We start from the raw sequence: 23910 nt of genomic DNA, 5'->3' as shown, positions 1-23910 counted from the left end.
ACACACACACACACACACAGCAGCTTGCTTTGGTCCACGCACTTTCCTTCACTTTCTCCCCCTGATGTGTTTATTCCATACCTTTCTGGGATAAGGACGTTGGCATCCGAGCAGAGGACAAGCAAGAGCCAAAAAAAAAAAAAAAGAACTGAGGTCTGGCCGTGCACTGGTGGCTCACGCCTGTCATCCTAGCTACTCAGGAGGCTGAGATCTGAGGATCTTGGTTCAAAGCCAACCCAGGTAGGAAAGTCCTTGAAACTCTTATCTATAATTAACCACCAGAAAACTGCAAGTGTCACTGTCTCTCAAAGCGCTACCCTTGAGCAAAAGAGCACAGGGAGAGCTCTCAGACCCCATGAGCAACAAAAAGAAGAAGAAGAAGAACTAAGATCTGCTTCAAAGTAGAGACCCTCACTGCAGTGAGTGGGTGCCCCAGCATGGCATCCCCCCATGCACCCTTGACTCACCAATGGTCCAGTTATATGACTCCCTCTCTAGGGAAACTGAGGCCCTAGGGAAGAAGCACTGCTTGGTAGGGAGCCCAGGTCCTAACTGTTGGCCCCATCGTCTTTCCAAGGTGGTAGGGAAGGGGGCCACTGTCTTTGGATCTCACAGAGCAGAGGCGGGTGCCGACAGAGGGGCACTCCTGAAAGTCCAAGAGGAGAGGAGTACACCGGGCTGAGGCCTCCAAGTGGCGCTCACCAGGCCACAGTGGCAGTGGGGAGGGAGGCAGGGAGGCGGCACAGTCCACAGCATGGGGTCCCGAGCTCCCTATCCTTGCCAGAGCTGGCCCTGTGCCAGTGTGCCCCTGGCAGAGCAGCACATTTATCTCCCTGCTCCATCCAAGCCTTCCAAAGGGAGCAGACGCCTGCCCTTGGGGCAAACCCAGACACCAGCCATAGGACGGGCTATCCCTGAAACCTGGCCCTGGGGAGGGGGTCACGGGCAGCTCCCCCAGCAGGCCTCCTGTGCTTGCTTAGGCCGCTGGGAGATGGAGTGAGCCCCCCTCCTGCCCCCTATCTCACTCCTGCCAACCACCCCCCCCAGCCCCACCTCGGGCCTGGGGCAGTCAATGCTGGAGTGCTGGTCCGCAGCCTCTCCAGGCCATTCCGCCCCCTCTGATCTAATCAGGCTGAACTCCCACTAACGCGGGACCCAGGCTCCCTGCCCAGCGCCCTCAGACCTCCGCAGGCTCAGCCAGACAAGCCCCGGCTGCTGCTCACTGTGAGCTGCCTTTCAGCTTCTGCAAGGACAGCTTCGTGGGCCCCGCCACAAAGTTCCCCCTCCAGGGGCCAGGGGGCAGGGGAGCAGAGCCAGGGTCCCACCCCTAAGGCCCCTGGAGGGGGAGCTTTGTGGCAGGGCCCACATGACTGCACAGGGGCTCTTCTCTGTGGAGACTTTGAACTTAAGGTGTCTCTGTCCTGCAGAGGAGCCCGCAGAGGCCAAGGGAGAGAAGTGCCAGCCTTGGAGGATCTCTGGCACCCTCGCCCTACAGAGCTTAACATTAGGCTGAGGCACAAGCGACACACTGTAAGCACTCCGTAGTTAATATGCAAAAGCTCTGTTAGCCAGGCAATCACACCTGTAATCCTGACTACTCAGGAAGCTGAGATCTGAGAATCACCATTCCAAGAGAGCCAGAGCTGAGAATTCTTTTTTTTTTTTTTTTGGGGGGGGGGGGAGTCCGGTCGTGGGGCCTGAACTCTGGGCCTGGGCACTGTCCCTCAGCTCTTCAGCTCAAGGCTAGCCCTCTACCACTTGAGCCACAGCACCACTTCCGGCTTTTTTCTTTTTGCTTATGTGGTACTGAGGAATTGAACCCAGGGCCTCATGCATGCAAGGCAAGCGCTCTACCACTGAGCCACCTTCCCAGCCCCTGAGAATTCTTCTCTCTAACAAACTACTCAGAAAAGGCCACAAGTGGCATTGTAGCTCAAGTGGTAGAGTGCTAGCCTTGAGCAGAAGCAACTCAGGGACAGCGCCCAGGCCCAGAGTTCAAGTCCCAAGACCAGAAAGAAAAAAGATGTGGCAAAAAAAGGAGAAACTGAGGCACATGGAAGTGAATTCGCCTGCCTGCCATCACACAGCTAGCCAGCTTCAGACAAGGACTTGCAGCTTGAATGCAGCTGACCTGGGCACTGACCAGTGGGCAGTAATGGGCACAGCCCTGTGACAGGCAGAATGCCACCATGACCCCATGAGGAGCACAGTGCCACCACCTCTGAACACCCACGTCCCAGCCCCTCGGGGTCCACAGGGCCAATGGTGTCTCTGGAATACAGCCACAGGGCTCTCACAGGGCCCAGGGAAGTCCTGCCTGGCCAGGGACCAAGTGGATCCGCATGTCCTAGGCAGGCCCTACACTACATGTGGCCACAAAGCAGGAGCGTGGTGCCCGGCACTGGGCATGTGGCTCAGCCTCTGCTGCAGACCTGCCTCTAGTTCCAACCCCAGGCTGTGCGTGAGACCCATCTCTCCACAAGGATCCAGCCTAGAGCTCCAGGCCTTCCACCCGACCTCTGGGAGTATCCACGCAGTGAGTCATGACAAGTACAAAGGCCCCACTGTATGGAGGGCTTTCCAGAACACCAGGCGCAAGGCCAGTGCCTCCTGGACTGCTCACAGCAGCCCTGAGTCATTACAATGATTCTTCATTTACAGAGGACGCAACTGAGGTTCCAAATGGCCCCCTGGCCCACCCAGGGCCCCCAGCGAGAAGGCAGCAGAGCTGGTGGAAACTGGGACACTCCAACCCCAAGGCCAGACCACAGACCTTTAAGGTGCCCAGTAGAAGGTTGGCACCTATAACACTGGCCCACACATGATGTCCAGTCCACTGAGCCCTTCCACTTCTCGTGTGTGTGTGTGTGTGTGTGTGTGTGTGTGTGTGTGTGTGTGCGCACGAGCACGTGCGTGTACTGAGAGCCTGGGCACTGTCCCTTAGTTTTTGTGCTCAAGGCTAGCCTTCTACCAGTTGAGCCACAGTCCTACATCTGGCTTTTTGCTTGTTAACTGGAGGAAAGAGTCTCACAGACTTTCCTGCCTAGGATGGCTTCAAACTGCAATCCTCAGATTTCAGCTGAGTAGCTGGGATTACAGACATGAGACACTCGCACCCAACTGCTTCTCATGTTTTGAAGCCAGTTTGCAAACATAGACACACAGGCCCAAGTAGAAGCCTTCTTGTGATCTAAGCCCAGGCCCGTTCCTCTCCGGTGGCCCCTGTGCCAGCCGGTGTCCAAGCTGCAGAACAGATGCCCAGACAAGGACAGGGCCCCCAAGAGAACGTTTGGGCTCAACTAGATCCACCCCAGCCATCCCTGGATGTATAAATAAATGGTCACCAACACACAAGGCTCCTCCCCTGACCCAAGCCAATCTTCTGGGGCTGCCAGCACAGGGGCACATCCTCACACAAGACCCACTGCGGACAATGCCCCGTGGACTGGCCCTAAGCCTGCCCCCAACGTCTCATCTGCTGAGTGGACCAGAACTCCGTCCCTCCACAGTGCCAGGCCACCTCCCTGAGGCCCACAAGATCCCTGGGCACGCACCGCACCGTGGGAGAACCAGCAGGGGCTGCCGCAGCCTCACAGGGCCTTGTGCCCTGCCGACCCCAGGCAGCAACACCAGGTGGACCCACAAGGTGGAGAGCCTGTCCCCTCCGCCAGCCACCAATCACAAAACGCCCAAGAGCTGCCACCCCGGTGACGGAGGGGCTAGCCTCCGACTCTGTCACCACCACTGTAGTCTTGTCAGCCAGGCCCTCAGACACACCTGGATACCACAGACAACAAGAGACAGCATGACGGAACAGGGGCGCAACAGGCCACTTCCTCTTTTTTGTGTTGGTTTATGGCAGCAGTGGAGTTTGAACTCAGGGTCTCAAGTGGGCCCTGTTGTTCACTGGGTATTTTTAGGACAGAGCCTCAGTTCCCAGCAGGGCATGGAATGGAACCACAGTCCAGCTACTTAGGTTTCCTATCATTGCTGGGATCAGAGACGTTTTTACTCAGGCTGGTCTGGTCTGGCACCCTGATCCTCCCAACCTCGACCCGACCCCCCACCCCCAAGTCGCTGGGAGCTGCTGGCCCCTAGCTCAGAATAGGGCTCTTTAAAACCTCCAGATCCATCTAAAACACACTGGGGTATGATGAATTATACAGGATTTTAGATATTCACACACACTGAGACTGAAAGAAAATACTCATAGGACAGAAACACAAAGAGGCAATGCCTAAGAGCCTCTTCATATTTATATAAAATAATATACACACTGAAACAAACTCCCAAATTATGCAAACGAGAGACCTCTTTTCTCTCTTTCTTCTTTTAATTTTTAGTTTTTGATGACTATCTTCTTTACCGTATGTATGATGTACTCATGTGTACATCTTTGGAAGGGTGGGGGGCGGGCACAAAACTTGAGGGGAAAATGGTGAAAGGTGCAGCAGTGGAGCTCACTGGACACGGATGAAAGTGAACTATACAACTTGTGGGTGGAGATGGGAGGAGGGAATGGGAGAGAATGAGGAAACAGAAAACGCTGTATAAAAGGAAATGTACTCACGACCTGACTCATGCAATTGTAATCCGCTGTACCTCTATAATAACAATAAATTAATAATTTATAAAACCCTCCGGATTCTCTGAGAAGCAGGAACCCCACACCCCACTGTCACACTGCGCAGAATGGCCCTGGGCAAGCGCCCACAGACACAGGGAATCTTCTGATACATTTCAACAAGTGGCACTAAGACACCAATAACTGGCAGGTGGTCACTCTTCTTCTGGCTGGAGTGGCACTGACCCCCGGGGCCACGGCTGAGTCCTGCAGATCTGAAGCTCTGCCTGCCTGGCAGCTGGGGACATCTTTGATCAATAAAAAATGGGAAAACGAATTAACATCTTGTTTTATTTATGCCCTGATCGTTCCAAAAACCATTTTAAACAGCATCATTATGATTTAATAAGTGTGGCTTGTTGGAATGGGTCAAATGTGGGGCTTGGGGGGGAGATGAGTGGCTGATCTCGGGGTGAAAAGCTGACCAGACGCTCCACAGGGCCCTCTGGTTTCGACCTTGGACAAAGTCCACCCCAGCACAGAGACCCAGTATCTGTGGACGCACAGATGAACTTCTACACAGCATCCCATGGCGGCACCACCGTCTGTCTGTCAATGGTGCTGCTTTACCAGGCAGCGAATCACAGTGACTCGGAGATGAAATGGAGTACTCCACCCCCACCCAGCTGCTTCCTGGGGCGGGGGGAGGGGAAGAGGGGGGGAGAGAGAAGCACCCTTGTCCCCAAAAACACAGCCTCTAGAAGCCGAAAGCAGGTGGTATTGGGGTCTGGCTTTGTCAGTATGTACCAACCATCAGAGCTCCCCTGATGTGGGGAAACTGAGGATCAAGGAGTCCAGATCGGATAGAATGGTCTCTCCACAGGATAGAATGGTCTCTCCACAGTTCACATGGTCACCCACAGTAACTGGAAGCTTCCTGAGCCATCCGCAGGACACCAGGACACCACCACATCCAGCACCAAGTATGAGCCGGCTGGATGAGCACTCCCCGAGGACAGCCCCCCCACCCCACCCCACACCACTCCCGCTGTGGGCAGGGACAGACAGCTGTGGGGCCGGATCTGAGGAGCATCAGCGATTCAATTATGTCTGGACGATTTAGCAGGAACACTTCCTCCCCTCGGGCCCAGTCCTCGGTTGCACACACTGGGGATAAGGACCGCCTTTGCGCTAGGGCCTCCCGCGCCTGGCTGGATGGCTGGGTGGTCTTTCCTGGAAGCAGGAGGTGGGAGAGCAGGCGAGGAGGTCTGCCGGGGACCGGCCTCGCCCGCCATCAGGGTTACAGGCGAGATGCTCAGACCCCCCAGGACCAGGCGGCTGACTGCGATGGCTGGGTTGCCCATCCAGGTGGCAGGAGGGACCAGGCCAGCGGTGTGTAAAAGGTGCCCGCACCTCAAGCCCCAACCCACCCGTGGGCTTCAATAATGCCAGTGGCACTCCCCCTTTCTCCAGTAATCAGCTGGGAGTGCTGAGCCCTGGGCCTTGCCACGCCCTTGACACCCACTGCCTGGTTCATCTCTTGAGCTGCCTGGGCACCTCGGCTGGGGGCTGCACCACACCCAGTGGGGGCAGGGGGCAGAGCCCAAGGCTGACCCGGGATTGGGTGAGTCCCAGTGGGAACCCTAGAATCACAGGCAAGAGGAAGGAGGCCCTACTGTCAAGAAGAGAAAAGAGGTCGAGCCTGGTAGCTCATGCCTGTAAATCCTAGCTAGTCGGGAGGCTGAGATCTGAAGATCATAGTTCAAAGCCAGCCTCAGCGAGAGGCTCTGATCTCCACTAAACTACAACAGTAAATAAATGTTTAAAAAGCCAGAAGTGGCACTGTGGCTCAAATGGTAAAATCTCAGGGACAGTGCCCAGGCCCAGAATTCAAGCCCCAGAACTGACCAAAAAGAAAAAAGAAACGAAAAAGACAAGAACAGAGCAGTCTGCTGGCACTTCTGAAGCGAGGCCCCACCCTGTCCCTAGGACATAATGGTCCAATCCCCTGAGACGCCTCCAGAGACGAAGTCCAAAACGTGGCTCAAAACCCTCAGTCTCCTGGGCACTGGAAGAAGAGGACCTCGAAACCTAAGTCCAGCCCTCCATGAGCTCTCCAGCCTGCCATCCCATGCCCCCTGCCCCCTCAAGGCAAGCCAGGGCTGTGGATGCCACAAACATGACTGACGGGCAGCCTACCCTCTGTTTGCCAGGCCTGCCTGGGCCAGTGCTGTTCCCGGGACCCGAACCCTGTTCCCCAGCCTCCTTTCCCAGGCTCTTTTACTTCAACCCAACGTTTTCTTTCTGTTGTTATAAGGGCAATGTGCAAAGGGGTTATAGTTACGGAGATCAGGTACCAAGTACATTTCTTTTTGGACAATGTCACCCTTCTCTCCCAGTTTTTTCCTCCCGTCCCCATCCACAAGCTGTAGAGCTCATTTCCCACATACCATCTTAGTGAGCACCACTGTTGCATTTGTTCACCCTTTGTCTCCATTTCTGCGCCTCTTCCCTTACCCACCAAAGACAGATAAACAAGACAAAATGAAAAGAAAACAACAACATCAACAAAGAAAAAAACCTTGTTCCCGTATCCTAGAGTTCATTCTTATCAGTGTTACTTTGCATGATTGGATACACACAGGTCCTGCACCTGTGTGTTGTGGTAACCCTGGGTTTTTCTTTTCTTGATAACCCCCACTTCCAGTCCTGCCAGCTGCGTGGGCAGAATGCGGTCCACTGGGCCCGACCCTCAGCTGAAGAATGCCCTGCTCCTAATGATCTTTGAGCGTCTGGACTATACCACCTGCTTGGGGTGGTGACCTTTATAAACCCTGCCCCATGGCTGGTCGCTGCTCTGCTCTCCATCCTCCCAGGATGGGGCAGTCGCTGGCCAACCAAATAAAACTCCTTGTCACCTTAAACCGTGCACCGTGGATTTTCTCGACTCCAAAGTCGTAACAGTGTTTAACACGACTCTTGAAAGGGAGCCACAGCCTAGTTTCCCGACAACAGCTTGGCCAATTGGCCTAATGTATCTGCAGCTCCGAGCCTCAGGAAGCTAAGGGCGAGAGCGGCAGTCACCACCCACAGAAGGGAGACACACCGGCGTGCCTAGCTACGAGGTGACCCTGTGTGCCTAGGCTTTTTGTCTTCAATTACAACCCAGGAAGAAAGCCATGAACAAACCCACACACGCGTGACAGGGGGTGGCCCCTTGGAGTCTGCATGGCACAGGCTGGGCTACCACTCAGCCACGCTCAGCTCTGTGCCCCCGCGAGTCCACACTCAGCAGACACTGATGAGGCCCCCACTGCACCATCCCCGGCTCCAAAGTCGGGGGAGCCAGACATGAAGCCAGGAGTGAGCCTGCTCTCTCCTCCCGCCACCCGCACCTGGCAGCTCGCTAATGGCCTGTCTGAGCCTCAGGGATAGAGAGTGGCCCATGGAATCAGAACTTCAAGGTCAGGGTCAATGCAAAGATTTTCCTACAAAGCTGGCAGGAAATTGCTTTTCTAGTATTTCTCTGTAGAACCATCTTCCCTGAGCCAGCTTCTGAACGCCAGAGGCTTCAAACCCCTTCTCCCGTGGCTCTCCAGGCAGGCTCGGCTCAGGAAGATTAACCCAGACGCTGCTCACCATCCCCTCCCACTCTCCCACGGCTCTCGCCGGCAGCACGGCCTGCACTCCAGCTGCCACACCACGAGCGCCAGCCACCAGCGGAACTGTCCCCACGCGTACCCCTTCATCTCCCCATCTCTTCTCCCTTCTGTGGCCCCCCAGGTCACTCCTCAGAGCATCTGCTCACCCCTCCAAGTGCCCCTTCTCCCCCTAGGCAGTATGGCCATCCAGCCCCGGACAGAGCGGGACAGATGCCCTTGGCTATTCTAGTTTCCCCACTGCCCGCCAAAATGAAAGGCAAATGCATCCGTAATGACCAGCGTGCGCCGGATTATCGCCCTCCATCCAGACGAAGCGTCTGGCCATTATCCCTTCCTGCTGAGCTGAGAACACGGAAGAAAACGTAATTGAAACAAGGAGCTCCCAAGCAAGAGGGCGCAGCCAAGCGTTCCTCCACAGTGGGGAGCAGAGACAGCCTTCCCTCCGCTACGAGCGGGGGGCAGAAAGCCGGCCTCTCTCTGCAGAAGGCTTCCGCCAACCCTGAGACAAACTGCCAGATGGACAGCCCCCGGGGGCCCGGGGGACAGGAGCAGCACTCAGGATAGACAGGGGAAGCAGGCTTCCAGAAACTTCTCACTCTGGGTCTCCTGGCTCTTACCACATTCCCCAGCTGCAGACCACGCTGGGGACACTGACTGCTGAAGACCCATCCTCAGCTCCCCAGGGATCCTTTCCAAAGCCCCAATCACAGGAGACAGCCCTAAATGGGACCCCCCACCCACCCTGGCTGGGGGACCCTCTCGGAGCTGCTCCCCCAGCCATCTGTTGTGTTCTAGGGACCCACAGCCAGGAGCTGAGACAGCTAGGCTGGGTCCCCGGCTCAGCCCGACACTTCTCGAAGCTGTTCCCCAGCCTGTAAGTAGAGTTAGCCGGTAAGCCAGGCAGAGGCGCTGCCCAGCCCCAGGCAGGCCCCCTTCTGCTCCACAGCTGAGCTACAGTGTCCCCCACAGGCCTGGTGCCCCATGCTCGTTCTCAGCCTGGCCCTGTGGGAGCTGGCCTGTGCGGGCTTCCGATCACTGAAGGAGCATCCCTGAAGGAGGGGACTATGGAACCCCAACTTCCCCTTTTCCTATCCTGGCCACGAGGTGAGCAGTTCTGTTCCACCACGCACACCCACGACACACTGCTTCCCCAAAAGCAACAGTCAACTATTCACAGACTGAACCCCCCCACCCCCGTGTGGCTCCAAATAAGCCTTTCTTGTCAAGCCATCTGCCCCAGCGTCCACGGTCACAGAAGGCTGGGCGCTGGGCGCACGGCGTGAGGACTACACCGGCGCCCTTCGGCCGTCAGCGCTGAGTAAAGGCGATCCGCCATCCGTGAAGCAAAGCCATGGTGACCCCCAGCCAGCGCGAGGAGGGAAGCCGGGGAGGCCAGCCACCTGCCAGAGCCTCGCACAGACACCGCCCTGAGGGACGCAGCTCTGCAGCATGGGGGGGGGTGGTTCAGACAACAGACACCCCCCTTCTCTTTGGATCCTGCCTGGCAGGGACAGGGGCAGGATCTTGAGGAAAGAGAAGAATCCTAGCTCTCTGGGAAGGAGGAGACACACCCACAGGCCAGGCAGCGCAGGGCTCGAGGGCCAGTGTTAGGTTTGGGGTGTTTCTTGGTTTGGGGATTTTCCCCCACAAGCACGTATTACTTCTTCAATTTCTTTGGGCTAGGCATGGGAAGAAAGGGTCCCCCCAAGCGTGACTAACAGCAAGGCCAGGTTCTGAGCCCCCCCTGCTCCCCCCCCCCCCGCCTCCTCAGAGAAGGTTAGAGCCTGAAGACAGTGAGAAACTGCACTTGGTGGAAATTCCAGCCACCCCAGCCCCAGGCCCCCGGGGCGGGGAGGGGAGAGAGGGGGCGCAGGGCGGAGAGGACTGCTGCAGACCAACAGCTGGGCGAGTGGAGGTCAAGAATGTTCACAGCTGTAGGGCCATCTTCAGCCCCACCCCAGAGGGGGCAAGGGTGGGCTGCCAGGCCTGGGGGGGGGGAACTGCAGCAGTGTCCAGGGGAGAGGAGGGAAGGAACGGCCCCCCAGTCACCCTCCAACAGGAAGCTGGGCCAAGCTGGTATTTCAACCAGAAGCCAGGCTCCAGTCCCCGCCACACCTGCTCCCAGGCACAGAAAGGGCAGAAGCAGACGGCGGTGGGCTTGCTGCTGCCTGAACTGCCCACAGCACCTGAGCCTGCAGCTTGCCAGGCCTGAGCCAGGGCTGCCCACGCCCCTCACTTCTCACCTCCCTCTCACCGGGCAGCCACCTCCGTTCTACCTCACGAAGATCTCCCATTCCAGCTGCGGCCAGTCCTGTGCCACGTGAGCCAAGAAGCAGGGGTCTGGGATTCAGCCCCATGGACAAAAAGAAACTTCAACCTTACATAACTGCAACCCCCCTGTACGTTACTTTTATAATAACAGTATTAAAAAAAAAACTTCATGTAAGGCATATAAATACAAAAAAAACTGTATAAAAAAAATCCAAAGAAAAGAAACTTCAGCCAGTGACAGAGGCTCAAGCCTGTCATCCAAGCTACGCAGAAGGCTGAGATTTGAGGATCACAGTGCGAAGCCAGCCTGGGCAGGAAAGTCCAGTGAGACTCTCATCTCCAGTTACACACCAAAAAGCCAGAAGTGAAGCTGTGGCTAATGTGTTAGAACACTAACTTCCAGCAAAAATACTCAGGAACAGTACTGAGGCCATGAGTTCAAAATTCTCCGTTATAGAAATATCCAGCACTAGCTGGCACTGGTGGCTCATGCCTGTAATCCTCGATACTCAGGAGGCTGAGATCTGAGGATCATGGTTTGAAGCCAGCCAGGCAGAAAAGTCCTGGTGAGACTTATCTCAATGGTTAGTTGGAATTAACCCCCCCAAAAAAAAATAAAATCAGAAGTGGTGTGGTGGCTCAAGTGTTCAGAGTGCTAGGCTTGAGCACAAAGAGGCTCAGGGACAGCACCCAGTCCCTGAGTTCAAGGTCCACGACTGATCAAAAAAAAAAAAAAAAAGACAAGAGAAGAAAGAGAAAGAAAGAAAGATCCAGCCTAGAAAAAGAGGAAGGCTGTATCCAATGAGCCAACCAGGCCCCAACCTACAACTGACCACCAGGGGCTTAACCCAGTGAGTAAGGGGTTACGGACCGGTCTCTGCTTTATCCAGCTGCCTGGCCACTGTTTCTAAATCGATGGCTAGACCTGGCCCATGAGAGCCACACTAGATCCTGGCACCACCTCGCTTCCCCCAAGTGTCCCAACTCACTATGTGGATGGGGAAGTTCCCCGGTCTGGGCCTGGCATCCCTCCTCCAGCCCCTCAGGCTGGGCATTGGTGTTATTTCTGCAGTTTCAGTCTGATAACATGTGTGAGAAAGGCCAGCTGTGCTCCCTAGAGGCCTTTCCCCCAAAATAACTGCGGTCACTGGGTCAGAAGCCTAACCTCCAGGTAGAGCAAGAAAGGAAGGAGCACCTGGTGCACCCCAACATGTGCCCCTCTATCAGTATGAACACACACACGCACACACACTCAAGAAACAGGCTTGGCAAGGGTGGCAGGGCCAAGGTAGAGCTCTGGACCTCACCATCCATCCTTCATCACCCCACCCAACTCTCAGCAAGTCCTACTGCGCACCAGGTACCAGGAGCAAGGTCCCGGCCAACCCCTTGGGGACAGCTGTAACTCTAGGCTGCCTCAGCATACACTCACATACACACTCACTCACACGCACACACACCCCAGGTGTTATTTTCAGGGGCTGAGGCGCCAAGGGAAGTGAGAGGGCAGCGGAGCGCAGCGGGGTGGGGATGCTGAGACCTGCAGGCAGCTCCAACCTGTGGCCCCAGAGAGCGGGGGACACACAGACGGCCACGGCCAGCGGCGATATCGGACACGCGTGCACACACACACACACACACACACACACACACAGGCGGCCACGGCCAGCAGGGACGCTGGTTGAGAGGAGGGACAAAAATGGTCAGCCAGGGGCCCTGGGGCATCGCGTCCTCCCCACTGGGCGCTCTCACCGACTAGGCTGGGTGGGCTCTCCAAACCGCAGGTCCAGCCTGTGGTGGGAGGGAGCTGGGGGAATGGGCAGCCAGACCCCACGCCAGCTCGCCCAGCCCTGCTTCCTCCTCCGCCTCCTCAGTAGCTCGGCGCTGACGCCCCCTCCACACCCCAAGTGATCGCTCCATCTGTTCTCTCCTGACCCTGAGAACACCAGGGCAGGCTCTGAACCCTACAGAAAGCACGGCGCTAAGACACCACGACCCTGTAAATGCCCAGACCAAGGAGAGAGCATGGTGTAAGGGAAACTGCAGGCCCACTGTACCCCCAAAACACACCTCAAAATGTCACCTGAGTAGGAAAGGGTCTCTGCAGATGTCACTAAGGTAAGGCTCTCAAATGAGGTCATACTGGGCTGAGAGTCCCAAAGCCAATGACCTGTGTCTGCCTAAGTCACAGGAGGTCAAGGGCATGGCCCAAGTGGTAGAATGCCAGCCTGGAGTGAAAAAGGTAAGGGGCAATGCCCAGGCACTGAGTTCAAGCCCCAGCACTGGCCCCCCCCAAAAAAGAAAAGAGACTAGAAATTTACTGCCCACCCTGGATACACACAGCCTGGTCCCTCACTAGACAGATGCCAAGGAGGCTGGCAGAGCCACCTGGGCAAACCTAGGACCCCACGGGAGTCTCATGCATGGCTCTCCCTGCACACTGCAGGGAGCAAGGGGGAGGCGTCTCCCCTAACTCATGTCTTCACCCAATAGGCCACAGCGATTACTCACGGAGCCCAGAGGGCGCACCTGACAAGCATGGGGCAGCACTGACTTTGAGCCAGCCGCCCACAGTGCCACCACCTCCCAGCTTCCTTCACGACGCCCCATGGTCCCAGCCACTGTCCATCAGCCACCACCAAAAAACACGGGAAGCCAGGGCCAGAGTGGACAGTCCACCACAGCATGGCCCCAGTCCAATCCCACCCACCCACTACTACACTCTCCACCTTCATGGGCACTTGGTAGCAACCCCCACACACACACCAGAGGAGGGAGCAGCCAGCTCCTCCCCCGGGGCAGCTGGAGCTCCTGGACGGCGCCAGGCCCTGCCTCACCCTGCCCCTCCTCCAGCAGCCACCGCAAAGCTCCAGGGACTGAGACTCTGGGACCAGCACTGTACATCCCGAGACGAAAGCCTGGTCCACAGAGCACTCTACAGAGTCAGTTCCACGGAGGTCTCATCCAAGTCGGTGTCAGAAGCTGTTTGCTTGTTTAACTTGCCGTTTTAACCTTCCGAAATTCATCTTTTCTACTCCACACGCCACTGCGTGCCTGGATCGGCATAGGCACAGATACTCCTCTCCCGTGAGGCTCTTCTGTGGCTGCTCATTTTACATTTAGTTCTTCCACAGCAAATTTTGCAGAGCTTAACCTTGTGAAGAGGCAGGACTTTTTCCCATCTGCGTTGATCAAGAATCACAAAGAAAACCAGCCCCCAGGGGCACACACCCGTAATCCTAGTTACTCAAGAGGCTGAGATCTGAGGATCAAGGCTCAAAGCCAACCTGGGCAGACAAGTCCATGACTCTGATCTTCCATTAATCACCAAAATGCCCAAAGTGGAGCTATGGCTCAACTGGTAGAGAGACAGCTTGAGTGAAAAAGCTCAGGAACAGTATGCCCAGGCCTGTTTAGAACCAGCACAAACAAAAGAATCACAAATGTGCATGTTTATTACTGGACCATTTCTTTCTAGCCATGAAGAGGCACACTACCTCTGTCTGCAGCAAGGCCCTTCATGTAGAGAGGAGGAGGAAGCCGGGGAGCCAGGCTGAATGTAGGGTTGACTCTGACTTTCTCTGACTCTGGGTATCCAGTACAGCCACTGTGCCAAGACCTGGCAGGAACCTGAGGAGAGGGAAGAAAGGTCCCTCTCTACAAGGAGCTTCCTCAGGACAACAGTCAACAAGTCACCATTAAGAGCCAGGCGCCAGTGGCTCATGCCCGTAATCCAGCTGTTCCTGAAACCAGAGGAAGACATTTTGACACTAATGCAGGTAGAAATGTTTTCAAGACCTCCTTCTCAACCCATGGCTGGGCACCGTGGCTCACATTTGCCATTCTGAGGGCTAGCCTCTGAAAGAAAAACCCTAAAACTGTATCTGCCTGTAATCCCCAAGAGGATGGGAAGCAGAAAAGGCAGATAGTGGGGCTCAGGCACGCTCCCAGGCAGGACCTGAGACATTCTCAAAACGAACCAGTGGAAGAATGCTTGTGTGGCTTCAATGGCAGACCACCAGCCTAGTACATTTCAAGGCCCAGTGTTGCCAAAATAATCATAATCAAGGACGTGATCTCCAGCGGATCATCAACTTATAGGAACCAAGGAAAGAAGGAAAGGAGGGGAGGGAGGGGGGAGGAGGGGAGGACCCATGAACAGGAAGGTAGGCAGGGTTGTAGAGATAGATGAAGCCAGAGCAGTCCTGTTTTGAGCCTAAGAGCATATATACGTGTGTGTGTGTGTGTGTGTGTGTGTATGTGTGTATATATATATATATATATACACACATACACACACACACACACATACATACGTATGCATGTATATACACACACACATATCTCAGCCACCAATGCCCCCGACTCCAGGGACCTTAGAGATAAGGCCCCTTCCTGTGGGGTCAGCAATGAACCTACACCATGGGCCATCTAGGGCGGCCACTCTCTGCCTTCTGATACTGGCCGGCTGCACCGGGGTCCGGGAAGAGCAGCCTGGAACAGGCTGGGGCCAGGAGAAGCTCGTCCTCTACTCCCCACAGCATCTGCGCCCAGTCCAGCACAGCAGGACAGTCCCCCGGGATGAGACCCACACAGCTGGCTCGTGGGCTCAACCCCCAGTGTGGTCATCCTGGGCCGCAGCCATTACTGCTGGGTGAGAAATCAAGCAAGTTTCTAGCAAGGTAAGTCTCCCCAGAACCAGTGCGAGGTTGTTTCCTAATCAAAGCTTTACCAGATGGAAAGCAATAAAAGAAGTCCCCAAAACCAATCTGAGGCCTTCTTAAGAAAACTTCTCCAGGGGCTGGGAAGGTGGCTCAGTGGTAGAGCGCTTGCCTTGCATGCATGAGGCCCACATAAGCAGAAGGGAAAAAAAAGTCGGAAGTGGTGCTATGGCTCAAGTGGTAGCCCGCTAGTCTTGAGCTGAAAAGCTGAGGGACAGCGCCCAGGCCCAGAGTTCAAGCCCCATGACCGGACCCAAAAAAGAAAGAAAGAAAGAAAACCTCTCCATTCCCGAGCAGCACCCACTTGAAAACGGCAGACACACTTTTACAGGTTTCCCGGGATTTCCCCTGGCTGAGCTTCTACAAAGCACTTGTGTCACCTGAGATGCAACGGGTGCTGGGGGGAATTCAGGCCCCTACTGCCTTCTGGAAGTGACTGTCACACCTGCTTGGGCCTAAACGAAGGTCTCCACCGGAAGACAAAGCTGCTAGCCTATGGAGACTGGGGGATGAACAAGGGAGAGGAAAGGGGGGAGGGGGAGACAAGACAAACATGGAGCCAAGTCCTGAGGGCAGTGATGATCCAGGGGGCGGAGTCATCACCCTGGGGGAGGAGTCATGGCCCTGGGGGTGGAGTCATGACCCTGGAGTGGTGTCTGCAAGAGACAGCTGTGTGGTCAGAGCTCCAGGACCATCCACCATCGCCTGTAAGTCCAACCATGGTCAACAGCAGAGATGGAAAAGCAGCCCAAAGCTTGCAGCCAGGAGGGGACACCCCAGGGTGGGGCTGACACAGCCTGTGGATAGGCCTTGCCTCCCCCGCCCCTTCCAACCTGCAGTGGACCTGACCCTGAGGCCCAAGCAGGGCACAGCACCCACTGCACTGCGCAGGCCAACATCTAGGTCCTCTGTCACCCATGTCTAGGGAGTCCCATGCCTGACGCAGCCCCTGACAGAGGCCCACCAGTACCTAACAGCAGTGGGCATCACTGCCCCAGCCCACCATACAGTGAGCCCCAACAGCCCCCAAAACGCCTGTCACACGTAGCAGCAGTTCCAAGACAAGAAGCAGAAACCAAGCCTCCCGCACGGAGCGCTCACCAGGAAGCAGGGGGCAGCAGTCCTCACCGAGCCCACAACAGACCTGCCAGCTGGATGGGTCCACGCCGAAGGCGGGGCCAGGCCCCTGACCACAAAGGCAGGTCAGCTGCCTCTTTCCCTAAAGGAGGCAGTACACCCAACCCCTGTGAGTTGAAAGATCCCTGCGACACAGACAAGATGGATTAGATCAGGGGCAGATCCTTCCCTGGGCCTGGGCCTCGGCCCAGCCCATGCGCCTCACACCTCAAGCCACCTCCAGCTCTGGACCAGCCATAGAAAGCTCGGGGGCTGTCCTCAAGGGACCAAGTGCAAAGATCCAGCACCCACCCTCATCTCTACGCCCTGGCCTCTGCGTGCCAGCCCTCACCCCACCACAAGCCTCTCCTTGAGAACAGTCAATACAAATTATTTCCCTGCTCTCTGGCTACAATCTACGGTCCTCCATAAACACAGCTAAATTACCACAAAATACACCCAAAGAGATGACAGGCAAATTTCTCCCCGGCTCTATTTGCGTCGGCAGGGAATGGCATATAGACATTCTATCTTCCCCTTTCTCAAAAAAAAAAAAAAAAGAAAAAAATTACACACTTGAGTTAAGAAAGAAAGAGGCTGCCGGTGTGCGACTTACGGGAAGCAGTGTTTAGACAGACACAAACCCTGGTGTCCCAGGGGCCTGCGGTGCCGCTGCGGACAGGTGCCACGGCCACAGGGCAGTCCCAAGCCTCCCTGCCCTGAACGCTGAGGCTCTGAGCCTCCACTGTAACCGCTACTGTAACCGCTACTCCAAGGTGCATCAACAAGGCAGAGAAAGCTGGGTGGGCAGGAGCTCCTGCAGGACCCCTTGGTTTTTATTAGGGTCTTCCCACAGACGGGGCAGCCTTGGCGCAGCCCGGGACACACAGTGTGGCAAGAGACTGGGCGGAGGGCTGAGCACACCACCGTGTGGCAAGGGAGGGGGGCTCCCCCGGGGCTCTGAGCTGGGAGGGGTTGAGAGCTCTGAGCCACGCCCTTCCCTAGCATGAACACTGTCCTAGCTGGACCAGCTGCCTGTCACCCATGAGGAAGCAGCCTGTACTTTCCCAGTGCCAGGCGGCAACGTTGAAGGAAGACTGAGAGCCAGTCTCCCTCCACTGGGGAGGTGACACGGGGCAGGGACACTCTCCTCCTGCCTGGGCCCATCATTTCCCCCAGGACCCGGGACGAGGCTCACCCACAGCATGCAGAGGGGCAGGGCCCTGTGGCTGGGCTGGAAGCTGGCTGAGCTACAGTTCCTGCCCCAGCTGTCCACGGAGCCTCTCGGTGGCTGCTCAGTGGCTGCTCAATGGGTCCCCGTACCACCATCAGCAGAAAGTCAGGCCCATCTAGGTGAATGGCCAACTCCTCAAGCAAGTGTCCACAGCGCAGGTGGAACTCAGCAGGCAACACCGGGTGTGTCGCTCCAAGCCCAGGACCAGCCAAGGCCCCAAGTGGTAGATTCACAGCAGAAGGCCGGGTGCAAACCACGCCCACCCGACTCCCAGAAACAGCCCTGCCCACCACTCCCACAGGCCTCACCCAGTCACCTCTCAGCCAGGCTGCCCCGTCATGTTCACACTCACACACCACCACCAGCAAAGGGGAGACTTACAGCCAGGTTGATTATGCATTTATACATGCACACCCCATTTTCTGCATCATACACCCCCTGCACCCACAAATTAAATCAGGCATCACACCAGCCTTGTTGGTCTGCACTACAAATTGACATCCCTCTGAAATGCTGGGTGGGGCAGGTGGGCTCCAGAGACAGTATGTTTCCAGAAAATTCTCCCCAAGAAGCACTACATCGTTACATTTTTGTGTGTGTGCTGGTCCTGGGGCTTGAAGTCAGGGCCTGGACACTATACTATTCCTGAACTGCTTTGTTTAAGGCAGGTACTCTACCACTTGAACCATACCTCCACTTCAGGTTTTTGAGTGGTTAACTGGAGATAAGAGCCTCAAGGACTTTTCCTGCCTGGGCTAGCTCTGAACCACAATCCTCTGATGTCAGCCTCCTGAGTAGCCAGGATTACCATTACGGGCATAAGCCACCAGCACCCAGCTGAGCCCTCCATTATTCAAAATCTGCCAGGGGATGATGGATGGGGCGGAGGTGCTGCCTGCAGACAGGAGACCCAGACCTGAAGCAAGTGGCTACAAGGCCAAGTGGCCACCTGAGCCCCAGGAGCAGGGGCAAGCCCTCATGTCTCACCTGCACTCAGCCTCACCCCTGGAGAAAGAAGGGGCCCTGCAGACTCAGGCGGCCCTGCTGGTCAGCCAGCAGCTGCAGCCAGGCCCCGCCCCCCACGTCAGCTTCCTCCAGCAAGAGCAACACACGCAGGAGAAAGGAGCAAGGCCGGCAATGAACGGCTCCTTCACAGAACATGTTGGGGGGAGGGGGGCACCACCTTGCTGCTTCAGAAAGCTAAACTGAGGCTCAGAGCGGTCACCGTCTTATGCATTTAAAGATGGAGTGCTTTACATATGACCAGGGTCGTCTCTAGTCCCTACCCAGAAGAAGACAACACAACTCGAGGCTCAGATCTCCAGCCCTGGAAGCAGGAAGGCCCGGTCACATCCTCTACGTGCTGTGTGGCTCCAGGAGGCGGGGCTTAGCCCTCAGCCTCCTCTCCTAGGCCAATGAATGGAGACAACACCTGCCTGCACCTCCCTGACAATGGCTGGGTGAAGTGGCACTCACCTGTAATCCCAACACTGGGGAGGCTGAGGCAGGAGGACTGAGTTTGAGGCTAGCTTGGGATAGATAGTGAGACCCTATCTCCAAATGAAAGAGGGGAAAAACAAATATAGCCAGGCTGGTGACCCATACCTGTAATCTCAGCTACTCAGGAGATTAAAATCCAAACATCTCAGTTTGAAGCCAGTCCAGGCAGACCAAACCCAGAGACTCTTATCTCTATCTAATTAACCAGCAAAAAGCCAGAAGTAGAGGTGGGACTTAAGTGGTGATAGAATATCTGCCATAAACAAGAATATGAGGCTCTGGGATCAAGCTCTCTCTCTCTCTCTCTCTCTCACACACACACACACACACACACTGCTGGAAATGCTATGTATTTCCAGGGCAATCAAGGCACATAATGCTTGGGAGGGAAAATGGTAGAGGGGGGCTAGTGGAAGAAGGCGGGTGAAGGGAAGCTGGGGAGACGGGAAAGGCCCATGGAACACAGCAAGAGCTGGAATGCAAGCAGCCCACACCCAATCACCTGCAGTGCCTCTGGTCCTGGGGTCCCCTCTACTCACGCTGTCACTTTTCTACCTCAAGGCACTCCCCCTTTTGCAGTGAGCCCTGAAGATCGAACAGAAAGCCACGGGGCACTGCCGTGGCAGAAAACAGGGCAGGCACCCCCACAGCCCTGCAGAAATCCCAAAGGACTTGGGGCTGACAGGCTTAGGATGGGGCTTCCCGCCCTGGAAGGGCCAAGGCGGAGGGGAGGGCTGGTGGAGGGAAAGGGGTCCCCCTCAATCTTTGAAAACCAATGTTGCAAAAGAAAACAAGCAGCGGGAGGCCGGCTTCAAGTCTGCAGGGGCCAGGAGCTGCTCAGCTAAAACTTCTTTAATCCTTACGTAAACTCTATAAAGACTGAAAAGAACCCCAAAAGAAACACTTTCTAGCTTCTAGCCGTGTCTGCTCTTGTGAACCCGGAAGCTGGTAGGCTCTGGAAACCTCACCCCAGGCGGCCACCACGCAAACCTGCCCTGTCCTCAGCCCCTGGGGTTTATGATTCTTGTTTATCATTTGGACTCAGAGCCAAAGAGGGCGGCAGCGACAGGATGCCAGGCCATCAGAGGCCTCGGGAACACAGGGAGGGGGAGGGGTCCTGGGCTGGACGAAGGAGCCTGCCCAGGCACAGAGTGGGCGGTCCAGTTGGGAAGGGGACTCACTAGGGCCAAGCAAGGGGGAGGGAGGTTCCTCAGGCCAGTGCCCACGCAGGGTAGATGGTGCTTTGTCCCTCAGCCCCCAGCAGCCTCTGCTGCACCCTAAGTTCCTCTGCTGGGGAACACGGGATCCAGGGCCCCTTCTCGCAGGCCCGATGCTAGCTCAGCTGGGGTCCCCTCGGTCAGTCCTCAACCAGACCCTACCACCAGTTCTCATCAAGCCCCTTGCGAGGTTGAGGACACCCAGCCCAGAGATACACCCAGTGCTGGTCCAACAAGCAGCCAAAAGGCATGCCTCAGGCCAGCCAAGGAACAGCAGAGCAGGACTCTAACCCAGGCGCAACAGAGCCCAGTGCAGCGCTGGCCTCCACCCAGGGACAGGGCCAGCATGGGGCAGTGGCTCCCCAGGGGTCTTCACAGGCCAGCTCAGCCTGAGTGGGCAGCACCCAGGAAAGGCGCGGAAGTGACACGGGCATGAGAACACACACAGGATGTTGACAGGCGGGAAAGGGGCACAGGAGAGTTCCTTGTACAGACACAAAGGCAGGAGCCAAGAGCTGGGCTCCGAGAGCAGCAGTGAGGATCCCTCTCCCCAGCCACCCCCACAGCCAGCATCAGCTGAACCCCGCGGAAGCCACCTGTAGGCTGGCACCAAGTTCTATGGCCGAGCACCAAAGACACTTAGGCTGAGCACCTGTGGGTCATGCTTTATAATCCTAGCTACTGAGATCTGAGGATCACAGTTCAAAGCCAGCCCAGGCAGGAAAGTCTGTGAGATGCTTTTCTCCAACTAACCAGCAAAAAAAGCTTCAAGTGGCGCTGTGGCTCAAATGGTAGAGCACCAGCCCTGAGTAAGATAAAGAGACAACATCCAGGCCCAGAGTTCAAGCCCCAGCACACACAGACACTTTCCAGACACACGCAGCCCTCAAGAGAAGGCAAGAGGGGCCCCGTCACCTGGCCGGAGCCCCATCTTGATGGTACTTCAGATCATGGCAATGGCTCCAGCCTCCCGTGGGCACGCTGGCTTTCTCCAACCTCCCTTTCCCCGCCTCCCCCTCCGGTGGTCAGCAACATAGATCACTGTCTCCCTGGCGACTGTCCAGCTGCGGGTATGGCGCACAAAGGGGACAAGGAAGTGAAAGCCCTCCCGTGGGAGGGGTGAGGTCACAGAGGTTCAGAGAGCCTAAGAGCCAGAGGCAGCCAGAGGTCTCGGGCCACATCTGTTTGGGCACCAGGCCGCCTCCAGCCTCCCGCCAGCCCAGAGGCAGTGCCAAGGGCCTGGTCTGCTAGCAGAGCCAGAAAAATAAATAAATAAATGGAAGCCCTGAGGAGAGAGACCTGCCGGGCTGGCAACAGCCCCAGCCCCCACACAGCTGCAGGGCCTTAGCCGACCCCTCACCTCTTCCCTCATCCATTAATGGGGGCAGAGCTGCCCACCCCAGTGCCTGGCGGGGCCTCCAGACGCCAGGTGCCAGTGCTGGGAAGTGAGGAAAACACCCTCTACCCAGCAAAGGACCGAAGAGCCCAGCCCCAAACTGCAGGAGTCCCCGGCCACCACCCCTGGAGCTGTCTACCAACACGTCTCTGCAGTCAGGGCCATGGCACCCTTGCAAGACACTGAGAAAGCCCCCCGACCCGGCCGGCCCAGAGCCATGTGGGACGACCCAGGCCAGGTCCCGCTCAGCTGCGTTCACCATCAGGGCTGCCCGGTGTCTGCACATACCCGCCTCTCTGCTGTGGGGCACAGGTCTCATGAACTATGCCCACAAACTGGGACAGGAGCCACACCGCACACACAAAGCCCTCTCCATCTCCTCCTCGGCTACCGCAGGCTTCCAGTTCTCAAGGCCAGCTCAAGAACCACCCCACCACAGGAACGCCAGCCCCTCCGTGCTCGGGGCAGGCACACCCCTGGTCCACGCCGACAGCAGAGCGGGCATTCACCCACCTCCTGGCTACCCAGCCCCTGGGAGCCCCTGGCCAGGAGGTAGTGGAAACAAGGGCATGGAGCTTCTCCCATGGGAGCGCTAACAGCCAGCGGGCTCTGGCCGCCTGTCCTGGTTACTTCTCCTCTGCCACCTCAGACTCAGTGCTGCTGGATACCCAGGGCATGAGCCCGGGGTGTCCTCAGACCTGTGGGTGTGGCTATACAGCACCCCATCTGAGCCGAACCCCACAGGGCACCAGGCATCCTGCCCCAGGCCACGCTGCAGCCAGCTGGCCTGTGGGAAGGGGAGGGGAGAGGAAGGTGGCTGCCTGGTGGTCCCGCTCTGGATGCCACGGGAGAAAGCGACAAGCCAGGGCCACGTCCGTCCACCAGCCAGCAATGATGACGGTGTTCTGGGCGCAACATCCCCAGACAACTCGTCAAGGGGCCCCGGGTGGCACACCACACCCCAGGGAGCCTGTCACCATCGGGCTCTGACGGCAGCTGAGTGGTTCCGTGTGGCCTACCTCACACTCGGCGGGGCGGGCACTCACCGTTTCCAGGAGCCTGTCCCCTCACAGGGATGCTCTGGACCACAGGGTGCAGGCTCCCCAAGCCGGGCTTTGTCGTCTAGGGGACCCAGCCAGGGACAAAGCCCGGCCATCAGCCAGCTCAAGGCCATCCAGGCAGCACGCGGCGCTGCTGGCACAGGCCAGGCGCTTCCTGTCCAGCACTTCCTGTTGGACAGGCTTTCAGCACAAATGGAGACAACTGCTCTGGACGGTGGGCGAAGAACAGGACAGAGGACCAGGACTTATTCTCAGAGACTGGAGCTGGCAAGGAAAGGATCCCCAGGACAAGCCTCCAAACAGAAAGAGGAAGAGCACTGCGGGAGGAGGGGGCTGACTGTGGGGTCAAAGGCCCAGGGTGAGCCAGCCAGCGAGCCAGCATGGCTGAGGCCGGAGCCCTGGATGCCTGGAGACACAGCAGGCAGGGGAGCCTCGCGGTAGGGAGTGGCAAATGGAGGGCTGGAGGCTCAGCACAGAGGCCCGGCAGGAGGCTGGAGGCTCAGCACAGAGGCCCGGCAGGAGGCTGGAGGCTGCAGGTGAGAGAAGGCCCACATGCTACCGGGATGGAGTTGAAGAGTTTCGGTAGAAAACATCTGGCCCCAAAGCCTAAAAATGTCATACCTAACTGTTTACAGAAAGCACTGGCTGCTCAGCTCCAGGAGAGAGACTGGGCGGACTGGGGGAGGGAAAGACAGGTGGACTGGAAGTGGTAGGGCCACAGCTAGAGGGCTGAGTCCAACATCTGCCTAAATCAGGCCCATCAAACTTCTCTAGCAGCTTCAGCACTGCCCCTGGGGACACGGACACACACACACACACACACACACACACACACACACACACACACACGGCTAGAAGGAACAAGCCAGGTGACAAATGCTTCCTTCCCACAAGTGTCCTCAAAGAGGGGCATCACTGCCAGGCGCTGGTGGCTCCTGTCTATAATCCAAGCTACTCAGGAGGCTGAGAGCTGAAGATCTTGGTTTGAAGCTAGCCAGGACAGAAAAGTTCATGAGACTTTTAACTCCAATTAACCACCAAAAAGTCAGGAGTGGAGCTGTGGACCAAGTGGAAGAATGCCAGCCTTGAGCAAAACTCAAAGGGACAATGCCTAGACCCAGAGTTCAAGCCCCAGTATCAGCATAAAAAGAAGAGGAGGAGGGAGGGA

At 56.8% G+C, this 23910-nt stretch overlaps 1 protein-coding gene across 1 annotated transcript in view; it reads right to left on the bottom strand.

The window, feature by feature from the left end:
• Vav2 (vav 2 guanine nucleotide exchange factor) overlaps positions 1-11566 on the bottom strand; it is a 128882-nt gene extending 117316 nt beyond the window's left edge. Inside the window, exon 1 of the mRNA XM_013029377.1 lies at positions 11487-11566. Coding sequence (XP_012884831.1) covers positions 11487-11552 — 66 coding nt within the window. The 5' untranslated portion in view covers positions 11553-11566. The remainder of the gene's footprint in view (positions 1-11486) is intronic.
• Positions 11567-23910: the final 12344 nt, after the last annotated feature.

This window comes from Dipodomys ordii, unplaced genomic scaffold (assembly GCF_000151885.1).
Source record: "Dipodomys ordii isolate 6190 unplaced genomic scaffold, Dord_2.0 Scaffold118, whole genome shotgun sequence".
Classification (NCBI taxonomy): Eukaryota; Metazoa; Chordata; class Mammalia; order Rodentia; family Heteromyidae; genus Dipodomys; species Dipodomys ordii.
Note: the sequence above shows the minus strand (reverse complement) of the source record. Positions and strands in the feature narration are given on the sequence as shown.